This window comes from Lissotriton vulgaris, chromosome 2_1, assembly GCF_964263255.1.
Source record: "Lissotriton vulgaris chromosome 2_1, aLisVul1.2, whole genome shotgun sequence".
In the NCBI taxonomy this organism is placed as follows: domain Eukaryota; kingdom Metazoa; phylum Chordata; class Amphibia; order Caudata; family Salamandridae; genus Lissotriton; species Lissotriton vulgaris.
Window position 1 is genome coordinate 838,983,716 of NC_141687.1, and position 26,895 is coordinate 839,010,610.

General features: G+C 46.4%; 1 protein-coding gene across 7 annotated transcripts in view; it reads right to left on the reverse strand.

The window, feature by feature from the left end:
* The window catches only part of USP40 (ubiquitin specific peptidase 40), a 703,484-nt gene that overhangs the window by 345,977 nt on the left and 330,612 nt on the right, over positions 1-26,895 (reverse strand). For all 7 annotated transcript variants that reach the window (XM_086956273.1, XM_086956270.1, XM_086956267.1 and 4 more), the window contains 3 exons: positions 24,635-24,770; positions 596-659; positions 33-86 (listed from right to left, as the gene is read on the reverse strand). In XM_086956273.1, the coding sequence (XP_086812399.1) occupies positions 33-86; positions 596-659; positions 24,635-24,770 (254 nt within the window). The remainder of the gene's footprint in view (positions 1-32; positions 87-595; positions 660-24,634; positions 24,771-26,895) is intronic.

Sequence of the window (26,895 nt, forward strand, 5' to 3'; positions counted from 1 at the left end):
AGCATTTATTTACCCCACAGGCATCTTCTTACCTGGAGGGAGAAACTTGCCATTTTTGTCAATGGGTCTAAGGCAGATGTCACTTCCTGGAAAAGGGAAAAGGCAGTAACATATCATTTCATTAGAAACAACGCAACCTACACAAAGGTGGAACCCTCCCCAGTTGATTTTCTAGACTCCTTGAAGAAATTATCTTCCTCCCTTTGGTCCCACAATTGTCTCATTCTTTAGTCCTCACTGTATCATTCTACATAAATCTTTTGAAATGAAACAGGCAGATACAATTGAAGGAGGCTTCATTCCATATAAAGATGACAAGCAACAGAAACAAGGGACTAGATTTGGCAGGTCCTCAGAGAACAAGACGTGAAAAGCAGAAACAGAGGCCATAAACTAAAAGTAGACAAAGGATGAGAGCTTGCATTTGCTACAGGATACTGCGCTTAGAAACAAAGAGATCAGAAGCTATGAGAAGCACAGGGCTACAAGTGCTGGCTACAGAATGGGGGCAATGAGAGTCAAAAAAGGCAATGGTATAGCAGAAATAAGACCAACAACCAGAGCACTTGGGGATGTTTCACATGGAATACATTACCATCACCAATCTCGTCCTCTACTTGCAGGTCCTGAATAGCCTTCATTTTAATATCAGACATCATCTAGGAGTTGAAATATGTTGTGTTAGCGAAAAAAGTGAATGCGTCTTTTTCAGATCACATTGATAGTATTTATTGCATTTAAACCCCTTGGAAAACACATTTGGAACATAAGCTTCATTTGATGGCGCAAAAACTTCTATCCCTTCTTAAGAACACTAAGCTAGTACTTGCTGGTAAGAACACTAAACCCCACAATAAAATGTTGCCTAGGTGTAAGAGTAAATCTGTCCTAGTACCTTCTACAGAGCCACAGGCTGCGGGATCCATTCTTGGTTAGTTGGTGGCAGAATCTTAGCGAACGTAATGCACAGAATACAACTGGATTACCTCAGCAATTCAAGTGTTCCTAGTCCTTGAGCCCCTCTTCATTCAGACTCAACGTGACTTTCTCCAAAGCATGGTAGAAACCTGGAGCAACTCACAGCAAAGAAAAAATGCTTGAGCAGCAACCGAGCATGTAGGAGGTCTTCGTTGCCAATGTCTGCACCCAAAAGACAAGCTTCCCCTCAAACATCTCTCAACATTAACATTATGCACCCTAAGTAAACAGGGGGATAGGAGAAATGATGTTTGGAGGAAAGGAGCTGGAGCACAAGTGTTACAAGAGTAACCTAAGTTTACTCCAATGTCTCCTCTTCATCCCTGCAGAAATTTTTTTACATTTTTAAAAATAGAAAGATATGACTGGAAACAGCAATCGATTCTCAGTTAAATGTATTTATCTGGTTGCCTGACCAAACTCTGTATGACACACAACATCTGGTGGAATGCGGTTTGAAATGCCCTTTTTTGCTTTAAAAAATCCCCCAACGGAGCAGCATTTGAAAATGCACGGAAGGAAGAAAATAGTTAACAAAGGTCCTTAAAACTTGTTTTTTTAAGGTCTGCTGTTGCTGGGACTTATTTAGACAGGAAAAGGGAGCTTTCAGTGTCCTACTCAGAGAGAGGGGCTTAAGCTCCTGTTACACATTGGTTCCACCGAGTACGTGACTTGACTGATTTGAAGTTTTGAGCTTCTACTGAAAAGAGTGCTGGTACTCAACTATTTTTTAGAAAGCTATGTGAGCGTCCAGGCCCCAATTATAACACGCAACTGTGAGCTAAAGCAGTAAACACCCTCGTATTCTAAAGACCTTGTTGATGATAAACAATTCATTTGGAGACAGGAAAGAAAACAATCTTGATATTGAAGGCCTTCCGGGCGACACGCAGACATCAGTCAAATTAAAGTACTATAAGATCACCGTTAATGAAATCATCAAAAGAAGCGGAACACTGCTCACGACCACGCACGGCAACAACCCCCCGCCAGACCTACCAACTTGACACTCCACAGACCTCCCAACACCTGCGTAACATTCACTGGCTCTCTGTCGAGAAGAGAGTCACTTTCAAGATGCTCACATACGACTATAAATGCCTCCACAATACCGGCCCCCGATACCTAACAAGAGAATCTCCTTCCACGCACCTTAAGAGAAACCTCTGATCCGCTGACCCTGCGCATCCGCAGGACCAGAACAGGTGGAAGAGCCTTATCCTACATCGTGGCCAAGATCTGGAACGAGCTCCCGACAGACATCAGACGCGCCCCCTCCCTAACATCTTCAGGAAGACACTCAAGACCTGGCTTTTCGACTGAGCAGAGCTACTCCCCCTCCCCCGCACGTTGAGATCCTCACGGATGAGTAGCGCGCTTACAGTTCCCTGATTGATTGATTGAAAAATGCAATGTTATCAACCTCTTTAGTGAAAAAATGCACATCACAATACCAAGCCTGCTTCATCTCTCACATCTACCTCTCTTTACGAAGAAACTCGCAATGGTCAACCTTCAAAGCAGTCTCTCTCTCAGGCTAACATACTCAAGTCCCTCAAAGTAACTTTTGTTAAACAAGATGTCCTTCGTTAAAGCCAGATCCTCTCACTCCTAAAGAAACCTACACTAGACTCTGATGACCTCCACAACTACCGGTCCATCACCCACCTACCATTTATCGGTAAGATAACTGAAAAAAGAGTATATGATCAACTCCAAGAACACATGAATGCTAACCATCTGCTGCATGACTACACATCACACAACAGAATAGAGACTGCCTCCTTACACATCATAGACGATGCCCCTCTTGACCACAGCTGAAGATGACCCCTTCCTCCTGATACTGCTGAACTTCTCATCTGCCTTTAACACAGTGGATATATACAAAACGAGGTCCTGTCCATACCAGAAAACACAATGGAGAACCTATCTTTCTTTAGGTGGACCAAAGGCGTAACTCAACACATGATAAAACAAGGGAAAAGGGGAAGAAAAACGCATAGCCAGGACAGAGATTACTGCACACAGCATATGTCTAAAATACATGAAACAATCTATGTACAGGTCAATGAAGGTTGCTCAAACATGCCATAAGTGCATGTGCAGAGTGAAATTTGAAAAATAAGGTGACTGACAGTAAATATACATCAAAAAGAAAGGAAATCCCAGTGCTTGAGCTGCCTGTGGCTGTCTGGTAAATACAGTACAATCTAAATCACAGAGGACAACTAGAAGAATTCCTTAGAAGTCCAAAGGAAAAAGTTGGGCTGTGTCCAAAAACATAAAGAGCGCTGACGTTTTGACCCTATAGAACGCGGTTACTTAGAACCATCATGGAGGATCTTCATCAGAACGTAGGGAAGTGAGAAACCTGTGTCATAATGGCATGGATAGGTTAAAAGCCAGACCTGGTGTGTAATTAAAACTGAAAATGTTCTTTAATTCATGCAAAAGCTCACCTTGAGTTGCCAGAAACAACTCCTTCCAAAGAGGAATTTTGTCGGAAGAAATGAGAGGACGGCAAACCTGCTCATCTTATCAATATCTGCATGTGAAACAATGCGACTTAATATATGGTTGAAAACCAGAAGGAATCAAGGAAGGAGTGAAAAATGGTAAAGCACTCACCTAACTGCACACAGCTCAGGTTGCACAATATGTGGTAGTAATTCAACACTGTTGGCAATCCCACCCTCGTGTCACGACTGGGATTTACCTACAATGCCCTTCACTGGTTCGCCTCCTACGTTTCCAACCAACACTAGTGTGTTTACATGGGAATCTCCAGTCCAACAAGATTCCCTACTATCTCCAGTCATCTTTAACCTTTACACGAAGCCACTTGGTGCTCTACTCACCGATACCAGCATCAAGATTCATCGATATGCCGAAGACATACAATTGAAAGACTACTTGAAAGACTCCTCTGTTTCAGACATCCTATGCCTCAAACACAGGTTACATATTATCCAGACCTGGATGTTCAGCGCCTACTTGAAGCCTAAACCAACCAAGACAGAATTCCTGTTATTTACCAATAACAACATACAAGAGGCAGTACAAACCTATCTCAATTACATGACCCTTGACGGCTTCGAACCTTATCTCCCACGGAATGCCAAATGACTTGGATTCACCCTGGACACCAACCTCTCTCGCAAGGAAAATATTGAAAAAAAAGGTTAAGACAGCCTGGTAACGGCTATCCTTTTTAAGAAAAATCAACACATTTCGGGACTGCTTTTCAAACCCTTGTACTCTTGCATCTGGATGGTGGCAATGCCCTACTGTGTGGCCACCCAGACCAGACACTGGCACTCCTTAAGGGCATATCCTACACCTTACTGTGCAGCTGTTGCAATACCCTATGTAATCAAGAATAAAAAGGGCCTTAAGAAATATGACCTCATCACCGCCATCCTGATGCACTCTACTGCCTCCCCTTGCCAATCCGTAACATCTTCAAAACCCAGCTTCATCATTTACAAAGCCACATCAACCAGCACCCCCGCATATCCTGCAGATAAGCTCACCATATCTGGTGGTTCTTTGAACATACACAGCTATAACACCATTAGTCTGCAGACTAAGAAGTGTAAAAAAAGAACAATCATTTGCAATGTAATAGGTCTCACATTTTCAAAACCTTGACCTATCGGTATTGTAAAGGACAATGCCTTTTATTATTGCAGGTTTTTAAATACATAAATAAAAGGCATTGTCATTTATAAAGTCAATAGCTCACAATCTCACAAATGCGCAATTCACCAGATTTGTATGCCTGCTGTAGAGATCTGATTGAAACTTGCAGGTTACAAGTTATTTTTCCTGCAGATGGGAGGGAGACACCTGTTTGATGCCTACTAGAATTTAATGAGTTGATTAATACTGCGATATGATAATAAAGAGCTTAGACCTTAATTCAGAAGCAAATTTTATGTTTAAAGATAAAAAAAAAACAGAGGCATAAGGAAATAAGATGACTGGCCCACGATCAGACAATGCGGTCAAATTGAGATGCCACAATCTGCAGCCTGGGTGTGCTGGCTCACAAGTCAGCAATGTAGTTTTGATTACATGGATTGCCCTCGTACCAGCGGAGCTTTGCACTAACATTTAGACCAAGTACCTGAGCATGACGTCATATTTGTGTTCGTCAGTGCACATATTGGTGGAAAACGGCCAGTGCATTCAATGTACATCGGCTTTGTTCTGCCCTTTTGTATCGTAGTAGACTTGAAACGGGATGCAAATTTTCAAATACCTTAAGTACAGCCTGGGACACAGAGGTGTCAGTTTCAAAGTAATTATTAATGTGTAGAAGATATTTCAAAAGATAAGCCAAAGGGTGGAAAAAGTAACGGCCTTGACAATTTCGAAACTGAAGCACAGGTCGATTTGTAGGTGTTAGGAGGAAAGGGCAGCTGTAAGTAGTGCCTACGTTGAGGCCTGTATTCCAGGCGCATGCACAGACTACAGGGGCGAGAAGGATTAAGATGTTTATGCAGGTGACTGGGGATGGTTCTTGAGGGCTCTTAATGGGCTCTGGAGCCTCTAGAAGTGGAACGTCGGAAACCACATCTCCACCCTGAAACACCTGGTTTCACATGATTAAGCCTCAGAATAAGAGCATGACTGAGGCACGGCTGACACATGGGTCAGTCAGTCCTCATACTGACTCTGATCTGATTTTCAGCATATACCATGATGTTTTCTTTCTGTTTTTTTTTTTTTGAAAAACCTTTATTGGCACGAACTTCAGAGACACAGCGCTAAGCCTACAACCTCAAGGGCCAGCCGCGTTATTCACATTTATACTAAACATCTGTCCTGTGTAGACACAGCCCTTCAGCCGACAACCCGGGGGTCCGGCGGCGTAACCCTCGAGGGGGTAGACGGATCAATCAGATGACATTTCCGAGAGAGTGTATTGCAGTTATCTTGCGTGGTTTAATTCTTTTTCCCAACAGCTTGTCTCCCCGCTCCCTCCCCTATACGCTGAAGCTTAGATTAAAATCAGGTACTTTCGTGTCTTACTTAACAAACAACAACCCCAACCCAAGAAATGACTCTCCCCCCACCCCGTCATCATTGCATTCACAGTGTGTAGTAAAGGTGTGGATGCCGTAGAGAGGCCATATCCAGTTGCACATCCACGCATACTTTAAATTCACGCAAGAGCAATGCCAGCGTCATATCAGGGCTGCCCAAGCTAGGGTGTCCGCCGAGATTTCAGTGCCCCAACCAGCCATGAGGTGAGCAGTGTTCCCGCGCTGCCTCCCCGTCCTCTATCCATAACCCGTCTCCTACTCTCCTTCTGCTGAGCTCTGTGTACCAGTCTCTGAGTCATGCGTGCGTCCCTCCAATCCCACTGTATGAGGTTCCAGATCAGTGCCACATCCGGAGGCAGGGGGCCCTGCCTCCGATGTGAGGTCCGTTCCTGCTCCGTTCCGCTGAGGTACGTTTGGTACAGAGCCCAAAAGTTTTTAGGGTGGCTCTTGGGGGGCAGTAATTCACTATAATGCTCCGCTTGGGTGCTACAGTATAACATGTCTTGCGCCCATCTAGTTTTGGTAGGGAGCGGACCCCTCATCCAACAGTGTGCTACTACTCTCTTGGCCATTAGCATTCCCATGTCCGCGAGTCTACGTATCGCAACCGGAAGCCCTATGAGTGCCAAACCAGGTTCCGGGATCAGGTCTACCTCCAGGATTCTGCTCATTTCCGAAAATGTGTCGCGCCAAAAAGCCTGGACGCCCGGGCAGTACCATGCTAAATGCATAAAATCAGCATTAGCAGTGTTGAACCTTTCACAGTCTGCCGTTTGCCGCAGACCGTACCTATGGAGTCTCTCCGGGGTGTAGTAAACCCTCTGCAAGAATTTGAAGGGGATCAACCTTTGCCGTCCGTTGAGTGAGATCCGCTTCGTGCCTTCACAGCAGTACCGCCACACAGCGTCGTCTATCGTGGTCTCCAGGTCTCTTTGCCAAGCCACTCTCGCTTTCATGAGCTGGTGCTCTCCATGTGACCTAGCGATTCGTAAGGAGTTTGCGGGACTCTTTGGCCTTGATGACGTATGTCAGTTCAAGGACTTCTGGTGGTTCTGCCATATCCGCGCCAAGCAGCTCCGAAAGAGCACTACGCACCCTGTGGAATTGAAAGCGTTGCATCATAGATATTTCTCTGCGGTCGCCGCCCACTTGGTCCCAGGTTTTGACTACTCCATCCTGAAAGAGGTCGCCCGCTCAGTGCAATCCGATTTTCGCCAGCTCCCTAGTGACACCCTTCTCGCCCATAGGCGGAAGCCAGAGCATCCACTCCAGGGGCATATCTGGTGAATAGAGCAGCGCGCCTCCCTGCCTCTGTAGTAGCGAGTGCCAGGCATGGTTGGTAGCAGCTATGGAATCCAGTAGTCCGGTTTTGCAGTCCAAAGGCATGCAGATCGTGGCTGGGAGCGGTTGCGGGTGTGCAACCAGTCGCTCCATGCGAACATGCGGGATCATCTTGTCGCCATGTACCCAAGTGTGCAGGTGTGACGCTTGTCCTACTCTGTAGTAAAGTTCAAGATCCGGGGCAACCCAGGCCTCCCATGCTGTAGGGCAGGGTGAGGAGTGACCACCTAACCCTGGGTTGCTCTCCTGCCCACGCTAAGCTAATCATGAGACTTGTCAACCGCTGGAAAAAAGCCTTAGATAGTACTATTGGAATGGCATTGAATAGGAAAAGGAACCGCGGCAGAACCACCATTTTTATAATGGCTATGCGGCCCATCAAAATGAGTGGCAGTCTACTCCAGAGCCCTATATCATCTTCAGCTTGCTGACTGCTCTCCCGTAGTTTTGGCTTAGGAGCAGCTCCGGATCCGTGTGGAGTCGTATTCCAAGGTACCCAATAGGGTCTTCCGAGCACTGGAGTGGGTATTCCATCTCTAACTGCCTAGTCGCAGGTGTGAGAGGAAAGACGATAGACTTTGCCCAATTGACTTTAAGGCCCGAGAGAGCTCCAAAGTGAACCACCTCTCTCAGCAGCGGGGACAGATTTGTCGCAGGGTCATGAACATATAGCAGCGTGCCATCAGCATACATTGATACCACTATTTTGTAGGTTGGAAATCGTATGCCTTCATGACTATGGTACTCTCTCAGCGCGCAGGCCAGCGGTTCTGCTGCTAGAGCATACAGCAACGGGGAGAGGGGGCACCCTTGGCGAGTCCCTCTGCTGATGAAAAAGGGTTGCGAGACCGCGTTACCAACCTGCACTCTAGCCGAGGGCCCATTATAAAGGGCGCCAACCACTTGCAGGAAGGGCTCCCCCAGCCCCATTCTCTGTAATACCTGGAGTAGAAACGGCCATTCCACCGAGTCAAATGCCTTTTCCATGTCCAGGAATACTGCCATGGCTGCTGTATCCTGCTTGACATTTTGGATAGTTCCTAGTACTGTTCTAACATTATACGTCAAATTCCTGCTAGGTATAAATCCTGCCTGCTCAGGAGCCACTAAGTCGGAGGCCAGTAGTGCAAGTCTCGTCGCTAGGACTTTGGCATATAGCTTAGTGTCCACGTTAAGTGGTGACAACGGCCGGTATGATCCGCACTCGTCGTGCGTCTTATCTAGTTTAAGGATAGTGACGATAATTGTCTCCCTCATGGAACTCGGCATGCTGCCCTGAATACAGATGTCACTCAACAGAGTGGAGATATGCGGCAGCAGTTCTTGAAACGTTTTATAAAAGTCTACTGTCAGGCCATCTATACCTGGGGCGCTGCCCGTGTGCATAGAGGCCAGGGCCTCCCTAATCCCTTCTTGTTGTATAGGAAGCATGAGGAATTCCCTGTGTGTGTTAGTGAGGAACGGGAGCTTTATATGTTCCAGGTAATCTAGAATTTCAGCCGAAAAATCCCCGCACTTCAAGGAGTACAATTCCGAGTAGTAAGCTCTAAATATATTAGCTATATCGGCCTCGTCCGTGGCGCGTTGGCCATCTGCAGCCTTCAGCTCCGTGACTAGCGGCTTCCCTTTTCTGCCCTTTAGGATGTTTGCCAGAACAGAGCCAGGCCTTTCACCCTAACCGTAAGTGCGGGCGGTGGCATATTTTCCCTAATGTTTTACCTCCGTCGGCTTCATCATGGTACTCTGCTATGAGGGTTTTTATTTCCGCCTCCGCCGCATCATCTGGTCGGCTTAGTTGCCGTTTCTCAAGGGCCTGCAGCTGGCTTTCCAAGTCCGATAGCCAGTGCCTTATGGCCTTCAGAACGCTGGAGTGTTTCGACATAGCGATGCCCCTTATGTAGACCTTAAACGCCTCCCATACCATTTGGAAGTCCTCCACTGACCCCACATTTTTTTCAAAAAATAAGTCAATTGCCTCTGCCAGTTCTCCTCTAAAAACAGGGTCTAGGAGCGAGTACGGAGGAAAGCGCCACGTAAAGGGGGGAATTGTCCTAGCCGAGGTTGCTATGACCAACAGGAGGGGGGAATGGTCTGACAGAGTGCGCGGTAGGACCTTGCATTCTCTGATCCTACGAAGCACCTCCGGGGTAGCAAACTAGTAGTCTATTCTAGTGTGCAATCCATAGTAAGCTGAGCAGTGGGTATACCCACCAGGATTTGCGTTTCTGCTTCTACATACGTCCTCCATGTCTAGAGTGATAAGTCTAGCAGTCAGCGTTTGTGCCGCAGCCGAGGGCCTCCGAGGTGGGCCAGTCGGCCTGTCAATATCTGGGTTAAGCGTCAGGTTAAAGTCCCCCCCGCCCCCAGATTATTTGGGTTGTGTCATAGGTGCCGATCACCGCAGCTAACGATTCATAGAATTCCGGGGCATCATAGTTTGGGCCATAAGAGGTTCACTACTAGTAAATCCAGCCCCATACCACTACAGTTCGCTAAGACATATCTGCCCTCTGGGTCGGTTCTTAGTGTCTGCAGTGTGATTTTCGACCCCGGGTTGACCCATGTGATGACCTCTCTGGCATGGGTCGTGAACCCCGCTGCTGCTATATTTCCCTCCAGGCCTCTACTGCGTAGCATCCTGCTCGAGAGCGGCAGATGGGTCTCCTGCAGCAGCGCTATGTCTACTCTTTGTCTTTTTAAATAGCTCATCACTTTCCTCAGTTTTCTGAAATCATTTAACCCCCTAACGTTCCATGTGAGGGTGCGTATGGTGGCCGTCTGTGTGTGCTCCTGTTCTCCGGGAGGGTTAGTCATCCTGATAGGGTATGCTTAGTGTGGAAATCGCAAGTTCTCCTGTAATGTGCCTGGCCAGTTTGCTCAACCTGTGATATGTCAACGGCCTCATCCACCCCTCACTGTCCCCCCCTGTGAATTGCAACGAAACAGTGCCCTCCCCCCGCGAACAAAGTCAAGAACAATCCAGGGTCCCCGAACATCCCCGTGCAGATCGTCATACAGCCCGCCCCCCTCCCACAGAAGACCACCCCCAACCTGGCCTTACAGTAACCGCCTCCACCCCGCCACCCACCCCGATTCCCCCCAACAGTAAAGACTCGTGCGAGTCAGACAGGTGCATTGCGCGCCGGGGCCGAGGTTGCCATATCGCCAGTTACCGGAGCCTGTATTGCGCTCCGCAATAGGCACAGCACTCTTCGCCCTCGGTGATTAATTGCGTGCATCTGAGACTGTAAACATACATAATCAACAGTCAATCAAAATTAAAGCTACAGTGGCTCGGACGGTATCCAAGCACACCGGATACCAGACGACGAGTTCCCATATCTCATGTCTGCCGAGCCTCGGTGTAGCTGCCCCTCTAGCCAGCCTCCTCTCCTCATATCCGTGCGCCCTCAGTAGGGCAGCCGAGCCGCTCCCTTAGTCGTGGTCAAGACTGCCATGAGTGGTAATTTGTGGAGCCAAAAAACGCTACCCGAGAGTCATCTCCACTAATAGGGCCCTATTCAGCCAGGCCAGACCCTCATATCCGTTGTCATCCGCAAGTTCCCATAACCAACAGATTCGCAACTCCTACGCCGTCAAAGGTGTCATTCCTGCTCATCTAAGGGGCTTCTATATTCATCTGCATTATCCCTCGGCGAGTTGTTTCCGCGCCGTTCCTTCGCCCACGTCTTGAGGGTTTGCTGCAGAGCCCGTGGGCCTGTGAATATCTGAGAGTGCCCTTGCCGATTTACCCGGAGCCTGGCCGGGTACAGCATAGCGTAGTCCAAACCCATGTCTATGAGCTGTTTTTTGTGTGGGGCAAAGCGTTTGCGCACTTCTTGCACTCTGGCAGTAAAGTCCGGGTATAAAGAGATCTCCGACCCCTCGTACTGGAGCAATTTTTTGGCTCTGGCCTGCCTCAAGGCAGGCCCACGGTCCCTGTAGTTGAGCAATTTAGCTATGATTGGGCGTGGTGGGGCTCCCGGGCGTGGACCCGGCTCTAGCGATCTGTGCGCCCTCTTAACTACAAACATTTGAGAGAAGGTTTCCGCTCCCAACAACGTGGTGAGTAAGGACTTAATGAAGCGTTCCATGTTGCCAGTCTGGGTCGTCTCTGGCAGGCCCATGATCCGGAGGTTACAGCGCCGTGACCGTGCTTCTAAGTCCTCAGCCTTGTCTTGGAGGGCCTGCATCTGCTGTTCAATTTTCTTATGGCCCACATCTAGCTCCAGCTGCGCTTCCTCCACTTCTGAGATACGCCTTTCGTCCATATCTAGCCTCTCCGCGTGCTTGTCAATCCTTTCCACCATCCTGTCCATCCGATATGTGAGTGAGTCAATCTTGGAGCCTAGCGTAGATATGCTGCCTTGGATACCTTTTTCCATGGACAGAAGCATGGCCTTCAGGTCCTGTTCCTCTGCCGGGGTCTCCTCCTCGTTGCGGGCCCGCTGCGCTCTGTTCGCACCATCCTGCGATTGGGAGCGTTGCTGCTGGAAAGACAGCTTAGACTGGGTCTTGTCTCCCCTGCCCATGGTGGCGCTGTGACCGTGGTGCCCCGCACCTCTCCCGCCAATGTGTTTCACTCGCCCATTGCCCGTGGGGGGGGGAGCTGACCCCCAGCCCCTGGCGCGCTATTGACCGGGCCCTTGGTATCTGGGGCTTCCTCCGGCAGCCGTGGGGGAGAGGGGGGACTCGGGTCTTCCCATTCGCCGCCTAGTGTCACCTCACCAAAGTGCTTCGCACAAAGGCCCGGTCCGGTAGGGGGCACACCGCTGTCGCGCTCACCGTCCACAATGTAGTGTTATCCAGGGGTCCGCAGAGGCTTCAAACATCAGCCGAGGGGACAGTGCGCATGAGGCACTGTCCCCAAGTCCCACCTGGGCTGCTGTGGTTCTGCCCGTATTGCCGGTCCCTCTGGGGCCTCGTATTAATTAGCGGGTCAGGGGGCGCCTCTCCGTGGCCCCGTGCTCTGCCAATGCTCCGTCTGTTGCAGGATGCCCCAGCTCAGGCCCCCACTCAGGGCGCAAAGTCTCCACTGCACGCCGGCAGTTGTGTACTCCCGATTTCAGCGGGGCGCTGCGGTTCCGACGCTGAAGTTGTGTGCACCGTCCCTGCCCGCCTTAAGTCGCTGCGACCAACAACGCTCGGCAGGGGCGGAGGGAGTCCGGGTCACACGCCTGATTCGCGTCTCCGCTTCCAGGCCTCGCAAGTTAGTGATCTCTCGGCGGACTTCGCTTCACTCCGGTCCCCGTCGTCCCTCCACTGCCGCACGCAGGGCGACGCAACCCGTGTCAGCCAGCACGCAGGTCCGCTGCTTTCCGGCCTACCGCGACTCTTCAGGAGGTGATGTTGGGCAGCGGTGTATAGCGCGTCTAGGTCCCCTTTTCGGTAGCGCTGTGCTCAGGGCAGGTTGGGACAGCTGACTTCCGTCTCAGGTCCAGGATATTTGAGGATTTTGGTCGATCACCGACCGGAGCTCCGGGCTTACGGGAGCTCCAGGCTTACGCCGCCATCATGATTGCCGGCAAGCTCCGCCCCCTATACCATGATGTTTAGTTGAGTGCCCAGAAGTTGCAGTGTGTGGCGCTATACAATACAGTGTAAAAGTACAGATGTCAGTCCCCGAAACTGGATCCGTGGCCGAATCAGATCACTAGTTCTGTAACAGGTGCACCTTCCCACCAGAGCTCTGGAACTTTGGCACTGAAAAGTTTCTGCGTCTCAACGCAGAATAGGACTGAGTTGTTTTTCGGAGCTGCTGGGACAAAGATGAAAAGCAATCCTACGCCACGGAACTGCTAGTCAGATACCCTTTCCCACACGTCTCCCTTAAGTTCTGGAGGAGTTTTTATTCAAGGTTTCAAAACTTTTTTCTGGTGCCCAAACAACACAGAAGTAGACGTTTAAGACTCCCCTGGATCGCAGGAGAGGGAACTTTGAGAGACTCGCTAAAGCTAGCCCAGTTCAGTTCACGCCAAATTGGCACTGGTCAGCTGGGCATTTCCAGGAAAAAAGCCTCTTGCAGCTTGTTGTGTCCCCGTAGAAACACAGGTGGTCAGCCAACTGACCTTTATAGTACGCTTCTTTGTCGTGGGTCAAAAGGGGGCAGGCCAGTCCTTCAGTGCTCCTCTCCGGTCATAAACAGCAGGTCCAGTCCTATTTGGATCTTGAAGGCCAGAAAGTGTTCTGATATGGGTGGCAAGTGGGTGGGGTTTGTCTCTTGCCTCCTCCCTAAGCAATGGGGTACGAGTTATCAGGGGCAACCCTGCTCACTTTTCCAGCACTTCTTGTTTGCCCAATGCTAAACAACCCCACAGTGCACTCTATCCCAAAAATCCAAGATGTGGAAACCTTTCTCCCCTTGTCCAGAGGCTGTGTAGCCACTCAGAAGTGTGGCCTGGGTAATGAGTAGTTCCTTCCTCTTAAAACAAGTTCTGAGGGAAGATTTAATCCCACTGGGGTTGGTGCCAAACTGACTAGGGGAACAAATGTTGGCTTTTCCAGGTGTCACCTAACATCTACTACAAGAGCAAGCTGGGCATTTACTGGAGAGCTAACTCAAATCAGCCTCCAGCAGCTTCAAGCAGGGTAAAGGTAACTTTCCAAAAGTTCGATTTCCCATATAATTAATAAAAATACAATTGTACTATTATATTTGATTTTTATTAAATATAGAACAAGTCATTGAATGGAGTCTATAGCTGGTGCAGGTTGAAAGTTATAGATTAAAGTGTCTAATTGATACTTTAACTTTTCCTATGTACCAGTAAAAGCCGGACCAGTGACTTTCGTTTTGGGCCTAGTCACTGGAGGGGAACATGTAATTTCTAATGTCACACAAGCCACACTCAAGCATTATGAACCCTAACTAACTTGTGGGCAGCAAGTTGTGCTTAGGAGTGACATATTTGATATGTAAAATCAGGTTTTCCTACCTGTCAAAAGGGATATTTGAAAGGTTTGGGCAGCAAGGTTCAAGCTGCTGCTATCAGGCTACACGAGGTAGTAGGCATGAAGCCATGTCTTCACTGCCACTACAGTTTATGGCACATCAGGTTCTGCAATTCAAAGGTGCCATTTAACTTTCCATGACATTGATGCATTTCTGTATTATTGTAAGAAAGTGGCTCTGTATATACTGGACCAAAGTAAGGTACAGTGTGCACAGAGTCCACAGTCCCCAGAGTTTTGGAAGAGGCTAAAGTTAGATAAAACCTTACTCTCAAGTGGTAGCTTGGTCGAGCAGTAAGGCAATATCAGAGGACAGTGTAAAGCATTTATTGTACACACTCAGTCAGCAAATGGTCTCACACACCCAAGAACTGAACTCTAGGCCAACATTTTTTGTATATATTAATATATAGTTGTTTTTTTAGAACCACAGTAGGCATCATAAATACTTTCTCAGAATGAAATGTTGAAAATGAATACTTTCAAATAGCAATAGACTTTTAAGTGCAATAGATAGAGTTGTTGCAATATGCAACACAAGTTAAACACAATTTAAACATAAAATAACATTGAGCTCAATGGGAAGTTTTAAGTAAATGCAATAAAATTACTTTACAAATGTTTTTCTTACTCAGGGTTGGATCCTGGATTCAGCCCTGGTGCATTTCCTGTAAACAGTTGAAAGAAATCGTTTTTGTTACACAGGCGATTTTTAAGGAATATTTGTCGACACTTAGAAGAAATTCTGGCAAAAACTAGGCAATGTATTCCTATGGGGGAAAAGTGGGTTAACAGTAAATTAAGGTTATAATTACTTTTCAGGTTCAGTGCTGGGCTCAAAGATACATGCACTGTCATCTCTCCTGATTGCAGGTGAGTAATTTCGTTTTTGATGTTCGGACCATTTTTAAGGACTATTTTAAAGTTGTGAAAATCGACACTTAGAAGAATTTCCAAGTGAAACCAGCCAATGTTACCCTATGGAAAAAATCAAGTTATCGGTCTTTGGGTAAGTACTCTGCTGGCAGAGTTACGTTTCTGGGGGTAGGCTCAGGGGTCTCCCAGGGTCAGGTAAGTACAGTTGTTACACCCTCAGCGGCACAGGGGCAGCCAGGTGCAGAGTGAGTAGGCCCAATGTTATCCTATAGAGGATAGGGGGCCTTTGGTTGGTGGCTGCTAGAAGGTAGGCCACGCGAGCCATACAATCACAACTACTTAATAAGTGTTCTCACACGAACAAATAAAAGTGACAATGAGCTGAGCTCCTGGTCACTTACACAGGGCAAGTGGAGAAGTAGAGCAGGATAGGGGTTGCACTCCCAGTGGCACTCGGGCGGCTGGGTGCAGGGTGATTTTAGGCCTTTGGGCGCCCAATGTTATTCAATGGGAAAGATGGAAATTGAACAAAGGCTGCAGGCTCGGGACGGAGATTCTTCAGGTGCGACCACCACCTAGAGAGGTAAGTTGGGATCTTGGAGGATAGGTAGACACCCAGGAGTTGGGCACAGGGGGCCTTGGGGCGCCGGGTGCAGAGGTGTCTTTTGACGATGGGAAATCTTACCCTCTGCTAGTCACGGTTGGAGGGGTCCCTTGTTGTGAGACTGCAGGCGTCGTCAGGATCGTCGAGGCGGGCCCTTGGGTGCTGGATTCTTGGTCACAGGGGGTGGGGAGTGGGGGGGGGGGGGAGTCCTTGTGGTCTTGGTCCACTCAGGTACGGGTGAGGCTTGGCGTGGGTGCAGAGTGTGCTGGATTTGCAGTTCCTGGCTGGCAACAGGGTTGTTGCTGTTTGAGCAGAAACACTGCTCATGGGACTCCCAGTCTTTAGATGAGCAAGGCAGTCAGGTACTCCAGGGTTTTCGAGATTGCTGTCCACAGGAGACGCCGGGGTTTTAGCAGGAGCAGATTCAAGGATCAACAGGCTGGTAGGGCTGGGGCCAAGTCAGTTGGTGTCGTCCTTTTGTTCGCAGCTGCACGGCAGGTCTTCTTTCTTCTTGCTTTTCTTCTTGTTTCAAAATCGGGATCTGAAGGTTTAGGGTGCCCCTAATAATAAATCTAGGGGTGTTACAGGTAGGGCAAGGGCAGGGACCAATGGGTCCCTGTTCTGGGGTGAGTACATCCCCTATCCTGCTCCTCTCCTGTGGGAGGGGGCAGGAGCCTATCTCTGATTGGGTAGGGCTTCCCATCCTAAAGATGGCAGGAGCCCGGAGTTATGCTTCACCTCGCCTCTCCCACCTGATGAGTGCGGTTGGCAGAGGCTGGCACACACCCTTTCCTCACCTAGGGTTTCCCGCCTGTCTTCCCGCCAGAGCGGGGGTCAGAACTGGTGAGGGCCAGTTGCGGAGTAGATCAATTGGCCTGGGGAAGCTCACAAAAGGCGGCATGCCTTTAAAGCTTCCCCTGCCCATCCTGGGGGAGGAGGCTTGGCTTCTCGTCCCAGGATGTGCATTGTTTCAGGCCCCCGAGAGCGGCAAGCTCTCGACCCAGGGGTCCAGAAAAATGTCTGGTGGTGGCAGCCTGGGTAGCCACGCAGTCAGGACACTGGGAGTTGATTAGGATTCTGGGGCCATCTCTAAGATGTCCTCTGTAGTGCATTTTACATTAAATCCCACACTGGCATCAGTGTGGGTTTAATGTGCTGAGAAGTTTAATACCAAACTTCTCAGTCTTCAGTGTAGCCATTATGGTGCTGTGGAGTTCGTAATGACAACCTCCCAGCACCATATACTCATAATGGCATCACAGCACTTACAGTGCCCAGGAACGGCCCTGGGTACTGTAGGGGCACAGGGCTCATGCACCTGTGCCCACACCAGTCATAGTGCACCCAACTGGAGGGGTGACTTAGGGATGCCAGGGCAGTGTGTTTGTGGGCATGGCACAGGGATGTGTGCCATGTCGACTCTCTGTTTACTTCTGCACCACGACACTCCGCCTGCAAAGGCAGTGTGTGTGTGTCAGGGTACAGGTTTCCTAAGGGTGGCACAATAAGTGCTGCAGCCCATAGGGGCATTCTCTTGTCACAGTGCCCTGGGTACCTATGGTACCATTTACCAGGGGCTTACCTGTGGCCAGAGATGCCAATTGGGTTTAGCTTTCAATACAGTTTTTAGGGAAGGAGCACAGGCCCTGGACACCTGATTGGCAGGAGCCTATGGCACACTCAGTGAAAGTACATTATCAATTCAGCAAAAAGTGGGGGCATACCATGCAAGAAAGATGGCACTTTCTCACTTTGGCCTTAAGGAAAGTTAAATGTCCCATCAGGTTTCACGCCAATTGTGAGGTGTTTAAGGGGTCAGAGGACACATACCTGGTGCTGGATAATAGATAGTGTCCCAGGCTTAGAGTGCAGGTGTATCAGTAGGTGAGTCTTTAACCACTGAAAAACTGGGAATGGCCACTCATAAAGAGGCAAGTTTGCAACCATTATCAACACCAGGTATTACCTTTGACCCATCACCTGTGAGCACTGGCTAGACACTCCCTAATGGGTTCATGTAAAGGTGAGCAATCAGAGCTATTGCAATGCATGATGCCATCATCCCCAACAATTTCAAAAATATGCTCACTGTCAGACAACACAATGTCTTGTAAAGAGGAAGCAGCCTATGGAAATCCCAATGCTCTCTCTCTGTTGAGAAAGCCTTCTCTAATCACTATGATCAGTATGGTCCTCAAATGGTTGTATCTGTTAAGGCCAGAGCTGAGTTTTTTTTGGCATTCACCACAAAGCCTAGTCTGAGAAGAAGTTATACCACTTGCTAAGTGTGTATTAGGCATTGCTGATAGCTGCTGCTCTTTATCAGCCAGTTGCCCAGGTACGGATGACATGAATTGCCATTTGGCCCGGACGTAGTGCAACTACTACCAAGAATTTGGTGAATATTCCCAGACAGGTCTTACCCTGAATGGTAGCACTAGGACTTGTTAGTGTGGTCTACTTCCTACAAATATGCAATAGAGCTGATGCACTGGATACACAGGGATGTGGAATTATGTGTCTGAGATTGCGGGTGACTAAGTCATTTCCTGAGTAGATCAGATGAATAAAGTCCTGCAGGGTGGTACTCTCATAGTGCTCTGACACTATGCAACAATTTAGTGGTCTGAGATCTTATGTAGGCCTTAGTGTTTGATATTTGTTTCGTTTGAGTAAGTACAGGGAACATAATTCCCTTGACATTTTTTTGTTCTATATCTCCCTGGCTGAGATGTGGTTGCCCCTCTTCTTGGGGTAGACTTTAGTGTAATTGAAGGATTGTTTGACGGAGATGTGGGATATTTGATGGTGTAAAACTCCAAGCAGTGTCCTAGCTAGACAGCTGACAGGAGCCACTCTTGCAGATGCCTTGCTTGCAGATGGTTTGTTGCAGTTGTTTTATGAGATGCTCCATCTCCTCCCAGGGATATGTCATACCAGGAGAAGGTCTAATGAGGTTGAGATACGCCAATGAGTTGCAACTCCAACTGCTCTATGCTTTTTCCTACTGCATCTAAATTGAGCATCTCCTTGTCTGGTGGGGAAGCTTCTCCGGTGCTCCTAGCAAAGACTCACATCCTAGACATATGCACTATTAATGATCCAGGCGGCACATGGCATCTCATATAGAGTGGGTCTTTGAGTGCCAGCTTATGCTTCTTCTATACACTTGGTCATGCTTTTTAAAATGGGCAGAAACTGGCCTCTCCTCAGAAAATCCTCACTTTGTGTGACCTGCTGTTCTGTGGATGACTGCAAGGTAAGTAGTTGTGTCATCTGGTGGTAGAGCATTCACTGGGTAGGGCTCAAAGGGTACATAGTGTAATCCCACTCGGGATCGTCACCCTGCTCAGCGAGGACAGACTCGTAATAAGGGTCTTGGGAAATCTAACTCTATGTCCTGATCTGTATCATTGAAATGTGAGTGATGTGATAAAGTCAAATGCTGTGGCGACTGCTGCGGCCGAGGGACCTATCCTTAAGGCTTCTCAGGTGCTGAGATAGGCTATAACTGTCGAGCAGAATCGAGGACAGTGGTTGAGGCCTCTTCAGGTAAGTCTTGGAGCTCCAAACCCGGCTTTTTTGAGACCAGTGCTTAGCCTGACTTTGAGACTCTTATTTATGTCAAGCATTGAAAGGACAACAATCTCAGACAGTATCAATGGTGCAGTTTGTGTTCTGCGGGCAGGTTTAACTTGGGCCCTTGCTCTTCTTCATAATTGGAGCACTTTGAAGATAAGGGTGCCAGGCCCCAATACCTTTGGCTCACCATAATACCTGATGGAACTAGCCCATGTTTCAGAATTGAGGGCCGTGGATTGTATTCTGTAAGGAATCCTCTGACGTTCACTTCAATACATTAGATTTTTTCATTTTTAAATGCCTGGGAGGCTAAAAAGCTTGATTCCTCATGGTCTCAGGGCGAGCAGAAGCTACAAACTGGCGCCTCTAGTCCTGGTGGAATCTAGGTGTTCATCGTCTGACAGTGTCTTCTCTGTTAATTGGAGGTGATGACAGTGTCTGGAGTAAAGTGGCTGGGCTTTTGTAGTTCGATGGTCCAGGGGCTCCAAAAGCACGATCGAACCACAATGGCCGGAAAAAGCAATCTGCGGTGGAGTCATTGTCCTGGTGCTTTGTGTGTTTAAGAGATCACAAGTTACCTTGAAACGAAAACTAATACTTTTGAAGAAAAACAACTGCAGAAGTCCACATCCAACACTAGATGGCAAAATTATGCAAAGCATGTGATTTACAGCTGCACATGCAACAAGGAGGTTCTAGAAAATGAGTGGGTGAACACCAAGCTCTACCCAATAAACCTGTTTAGTACAGTGAAGATCAATTAGACTTTTCGGGGAATTCAATACCTGAAAACCACAGCAGAGATTTCCTTTTTGTGAGGCATTATGCCAAGATTTAGTTCCCACTCTGAAAATGAGAAATCATTTGTGTAGCTCTATTATTGCACTTTTTTGCAGTGCAATTACCACCAGGCTTTTGGTGGCATAAATAGATGACTGATTTTTCATAATTTAATGTGGTTCTACCACATTAGTGAAGCATTTCAAACATTCATTTGTTATACAAAAGCAATAATCAGGCAAAAGATAAGAAAAGCAGGCATCTGGTGGTAGTTCAGTTAAGTAACCTCATCATAGGGCTCTTTAGATTAAAGACAGCAAATTCTTAATCGACGTTGAAACTAAGTGATAAAAGCGGACGTGTGTGTCTCCAGTTTAACATCACTGGGCACTAGACATCCTAAACACAATTTGTTTCCTGAATATGTGGAAATTGGTGGCAAACGGCAAAATACTCCCTTATGAAAACTGCATTTTGCAATAAGAAACGCATTGTCAATGGATCTAAAGAAGTCTCAAAAGGGGGGTGGTAATGGACGGAGCATCTGAACCAAAGAAGTCTCAAACTCTGTAAAATAGATTCTAAATAGTGAGTCCGGACAGAGAGGAAACTAATAGATTAAACATGGTATACGGTGCAAGAGACTTGACAATGCTTCCTTTCAGAGCGCCTTGGAAAACTTGAACATATGTATCAATGTAATTATATATTTAGATTGATGTACTGTGTCCCAAGAGAGAACCACATGACGGTTTATCAATGTCTCACAAAATATGGGTATACTACAAGTCTTCCCTCAGTTGTAACAATAGATGTTCCCATGGCAATTTTACAAGTTACAAAAATCCACTATTCATGTAACTTAATGGAAACAGAATAATCTGACCTTTGTGAAACTCTTGTACTTTGAGGATTAACTTGTAGGTAAAAGAAACAAGAGAGAAGGAACTACTGCTGCTCATCACGAAAATACTATTACTGTCAATTAGCACTTTAGTCTCCTAATGGGAAAAGTAAATAAACATTATATAGGATATAAAAGATTCCATTCTTGATCTGCTTCAGAAATAGATGGGAAAATCAAGCACATTATTGTGTGTAACATCCATTTGAAAGGAGGACAAACAAGGATCTCAGTAGGTCCGCTTCAGCGTTTCGAACTATAGCAAGATGAGTCGCCAACAAACCCGGACTGTCACATACCCAGATCCACATTTCAAACACCTTTGTGGGCATACAACCTTGGGATGGTGTGCTGTTATATGTGTCAGCACTCTTACCCCCAACACCAGAGACGAGAAAGATTTCAGAACCAGATAAACTGCATTCCGAAACGCATGTCAAAGGAACTATCCTCTGTTTACCATACATCATAAATTTGTTTTAGGCCTGTAGGGTCTCCCGGACCATAATTGGGCAATAACTCATGAATAAACTACTCATTAAACGCTCGAGTCATGACCCACTAGAGTCGCATAATAATGAACAAAGTAGAGGGTTCTACAGGAGTTTTTTTCTACTTGCCCCAGAGAAGAACCAACTAAATTGTGCCTGCTGCATCCTGAGTGAGGGATACGTTGAACAAAGAAAAACCATGAAGTCTTACTTCTCTTTGGACTACCATGCTGTGGTGGGCAAATTACCCCTTATGCTGATCATGGTGTAAATGGATGCTATCCTCCACCATAGTTTGTATGCAGTGTTGCGACTGTAAACAACATTTTCTGGGCAGGGAGAAGAGATGGTTTTGCTAAGTTCAGGGACAGTCTGAAGTTGAACGTCAAGCAATCACTGTGTCGTAAAAATAATTATGAGACATATCCAAAGGGCTCCTTCTTGCCCACAAACCAGATACTACACTGGACTGTGGAAGTGCTAGCCTTGAAGACCTGGGCCCATTGTTCCTATTTCCACCAAGGCTGGTCTTTTAATAGGTGCATCGGGGGCAAACAGTGAGAGTGTGCTCTATTACAAATAAAGCGTGCCCTCGGGGCAGATGCAAACTTGGACTGTCCGCAGGGCAGGCAGTGAAAGACAGGCAGTGAAAGACTGAGTGGCTGCATGCAAGCCATTTCGCGTTTCACAGTGCAAGCAGCTGCCACCAACAATTCAATCGACAGGCAGGTGTGTGATGTTCCTAACAACAAATCTATAGAAGTATAACCACCTCTAGCATCAACACTGACGAGACTCTGGGGAGTAGAGGCAGAAGAGAGAGGACTGGATTAAGAGGAACTTTTTATTTTATCTAACAATGAACAAACACTCCAGAAGCCGGGGTTCCTGAAAGATCCACCTACAATCCAGCAGATATTGACAGACAAAAAAGGGCCAGTTGGATTTAAATGGACCAGAGGTTAGTGAAGAGGCCATAAATAAAAACTTGAAGAGATCAGTCAAGTCATTTTCAAAATACTTTAATCAGTATACGATTTGAGTATGTCATTTCCTCTGCCTGTCTGGATGGCATTTCATCACTGCAAAGCTTCACAACAGACTGTATGATTACAGATCTATGGCTGCAAGTCATCACTTCATATACTGCTAATCAGACAAAAGTGTAGGTTGGCCTTGAGCTCAAGTGTCCTTCAACCCTGCACGACAAAGCAAAGCATCTAGTAACAGACCGATAAACATCTTCGTTATTTTGATTTGTAATGTTCTATACCATGCACTAGGAAGAACTACAGTTTATGTGTCAAATACCAAAGAATGCATACCATGTTCATTTTGGCAGCTTGCTAAGTATGCATTGACCAAACCATTATACAATTATATACTTGCAGGAAAAGAAACTACTATATTATATACTGAAACTGTAAAAACTTTGAAGCACTTTCATGTGTAAAATGGGCCTAATAATCTGCAATATGTATGTGTAATGCAGAGACACGGATAAGATGGAAGTAAAATACAGATCCATACATGTAACTCACTTGTGTACTTAGCCACCATCCATACAGAATGCAACTTATAGATCATGTATAATATAATGGTTTACAGTCAAAACTGAATGGTTGTCAGTGTTGCCCCAGTTTGCTGGCACACCATTCAGCTGGTCCTTATGCATTCTGCCAAAGGTGCATGGCATCACAACTCTGCTACTCTTCATGTGCTAGATGGTGGGTATTCAACGCTTCTAGCCCGAGTACCTGAAGTGCTCAAATACTATTTGTCACATGGCTGGTTTACAGATTTACCCTCGAATCAGCTGCAAAATCCCCTCCAATTCTCTCTGATGGTCGGAAGGCAAACCAGTCTCCTTGCCCTTCTTTTGCTTCAGTATCACAATCATTTTTTAGAAAGATCCATGATCTGCAGCTACCTTCAGAGCTAGGTGACAGGCTCTCTCCTCTTACAGCTCACGGACAAAATCTTCCTCCACTGCTTGGATAGTTTACCTCACTCTCCTGGGACAAATACAGCTCTTTTCTCAGCTGCCCTCCTAGCATAATTTAGCTCAGAGGACTGAGTGTGACTGAGAACTGCCTGCCTCACGCCTAGAGAGTTTGCACACATCTCGAGGGTCTACTACAATTTGAGATTTTAAAAAGCCTAACACAGTATTGCCACTCTCCCCAAATAAGGCCTATTTCCTGCTCCAAATTCAAAATCCCAAGCTACTTACAACTTTCCCCTGCACGTGTCAATGTCATAAATTACAGATTAAATAAAATGGCCCTATATCATACTGCGTATTGGTGATCATATCCCACTACTCAATGCGAATTGCATTAACTTCTCAGTTATAGATGTACAGAAAATATTTTCCAGCATCTGCATTTCTTCCAACCACTGACCATAAAGAAAGCAGACTTATCCAGAATCGGCCAGACATACCAGCACAGACCAGATGCACCCAGAATAGGTCAGAATATGTATTGACTAAGAGACAGACCAGATTAGAGTTAGACTGCTGCAGAGGCATAATTTGCAAATTCCATCAGTCCCTCAGAAAGGCCATCTAAATGTGTCCTGCACTCCAGGTACATTCACCCAGAAAAGCACCAGACTTTGGGGGCAAAAACACACACACACACACACACACACACACACACACGCACAAGCGCACATCTCCCGGACCCTATATTCCACGCTTTTCACCCCACACACCAATTCTCCTCTCTGGATTAGACCCTGGAAAATCTCGCCCAGATCTCAACGAGTCTCTAGATTATTCCACATTGAACAGGCACTTGGAAAGACTTACCCTGAGCTGGGCATTCAGACCTTCTTAACTGCACACTATGCTACAGTGACGATAAATGTTCAGCAACCAGAAACATTTGTAAGATAGCTTCATTTAAAGCTTTGAATAAGATTTAGAAGTTATCTCCATCCATTAGGGTGCACCAAAAGAGGAAGCAGCAATGTCGAACTCTATTTATGCCTCCCCGGTCAAATGAATCATTGTATAGCGCAGCAGTTCATCCACTATACATATTCTAAAACTATTAAAATCACTCACCATGTCTGCTGTGACCTGGATCCTGACATGCTGGCCTACAGTTTTGGACTTGCAGAAGTTCTGAACCTGGAACCACCGGTTGTCATAGCCAGAGACAGTAGAGTTAGTAGAGTTCTTCCCTTCGATATTGACAAAGCTAGGAACAAAATACCAATTTCTGCGATAAGGCATCCGTGGCACAAAGCAAAAGACAGTGAATGGCAGTTTTAGGAGAGATGCAAGAAGAGGACGAAGGACTCACCTTGCATTAAGGCTTTAAAGTGCCCTTTGAACTGGCTTGATTGACATTGATTGGCATCTACAGGCCTCCATCAGTTTATCTGATATGAAATGAATTATTTCAAAACCACTAACAGTGAAATCTACTAATACTCCATGTGTACGAGTTAAAATCTACTATCAATATACTATCAAGTAATGCCACAAAAATCATTGGGAAAAAAAAGAAAGGGGTGATAAAAAAAAAAATCGGAACAGCGCATGGGGTACAGTTAACCGACCAACATCATATACAGATTTGAACAATCCTGGAAAATGCAGACTGAAATACAATTCTACACCTCAAACTTAGTTTTCTTTGACTTTGTCAGACCAAGCACAACTAAGAACCTGAAGCAATTACACCATCACTTTCCAGATTATAAAATTGCCTACGAGGTTTCAGCCGGCAGGGATTTCATTTTCTTCACATTTACAGCAGTACAGATTTTTCTCATGAGGAACTAGGACAATAACAATTTGCAGTCTAAAAGTTAATAGACAAATCGTGCACAATCATGGAGAAAGGAAATGTGTAATAGCAAGGCTTTATTTTCATACTGCAGATTGGAGAAATCAATAGAAGAAATTCAGTCAAATAGCCATATGTGCAAACCATTGTTGTGGTCGGTAACAGCGCAACAGTGCAGTTTATGACTGCAAAACTGCATTTACAAAACACAAATTGCGACTCAGTAACATGTTACCTTATCACAATTTGTGTTTGCAATTTGGGGAATCCCGTCCAAATGTTGAATCTGAATGGGATGTATGAATTTTTAGTGAACAAATTACGGTTACAAAACATTCCTATTTTACCACTCTATGTAGGAGGCGGTAACCCCTTCGCAAATGAGAAGAGGTCCCAGTGGGGCGCCTTCCCCTTTCAGAATGAAAAACAATATTTTTTAAAAGCAGGCATTAGTCTCCCGGACCACTGCCTACACTTAAAAAAATTAAACTTCAAAGTTTCATTTTTTCTTTTTAAACGCAACCTGTTTTTCTTTAAAGAAAACTGGCTGCATTTTAAAAAAAGATTGCTTTATTAAAAAGCAAATCACAGACATGGTAGTCTGCAGACCGTAGCAGGCCACCATCCCTGTGATGGCTACTATTCCGAATGGGTCACAAACTGCAACCTACCTCAATAATACTCATGAGGTAAGTCGATTTGCTACCCTATAGGAATCACTAAATGAAATGAATAGAGGTTCATACTTTAGGGATAGCGATTTCCTGACTGAGATTCGCAGAAAATATCAATTAGAAAATCGCTATCCCTAAAATCCGCACATATTGCCCAAAGTCTTCCACCAGGTAAAAACATATTTTCTAATAGATGCATGACTGCATGAGGAAACATGATTAATTGACCATGTTGACAGAAAAATCAACAATGTTTAACTACTGAAAAGCACCATCTATGATTCCACTGCAATGATTTTGTATTTTACAGACACCAGTCATTCAAGCATGGAAGGCATGCATGTTGTTTCTGTACAGAGGAGCTATAACAACTGTTGTGTACTTGATGGAGGCCAGAGTGCCTGACCTTGGATTGGAAAAGCCCTATTTACTACTGGTAATGCTTTCCTACTAGACATCCCCATCTCTGCCGAGTACCCCATTCCTTCCACGATGCTGAGAGTAGTAAGGAGCGGCAGGACGTCAACACGAGTACCACTGAAAAGTTTGTAGTTTATCCCACTTGAACATGGGTGACTATTCGGGTTTTTTGATGTGTTATAGCTGAATGTTGATATCACACTGGGTTTTAAATGCAAGAGCTTTATTTTTGGCAGCGCTGTTATTTCTGAAAACTTTGTTTACTTGCTCAAAAGGTCTTCAAGGCATAAGCTGCCTACTGCAGGTATTTCTCCAATTAAATGTAATTAGACATGAATAGAGCACGTGGGGGTGCCTATTGGGGGAGTCGTAGGACAAACAGGAGTTACTAAGCTCCAACTGTGTCAAGTGAAGTCGATTACAATTCGCTCCCAGGA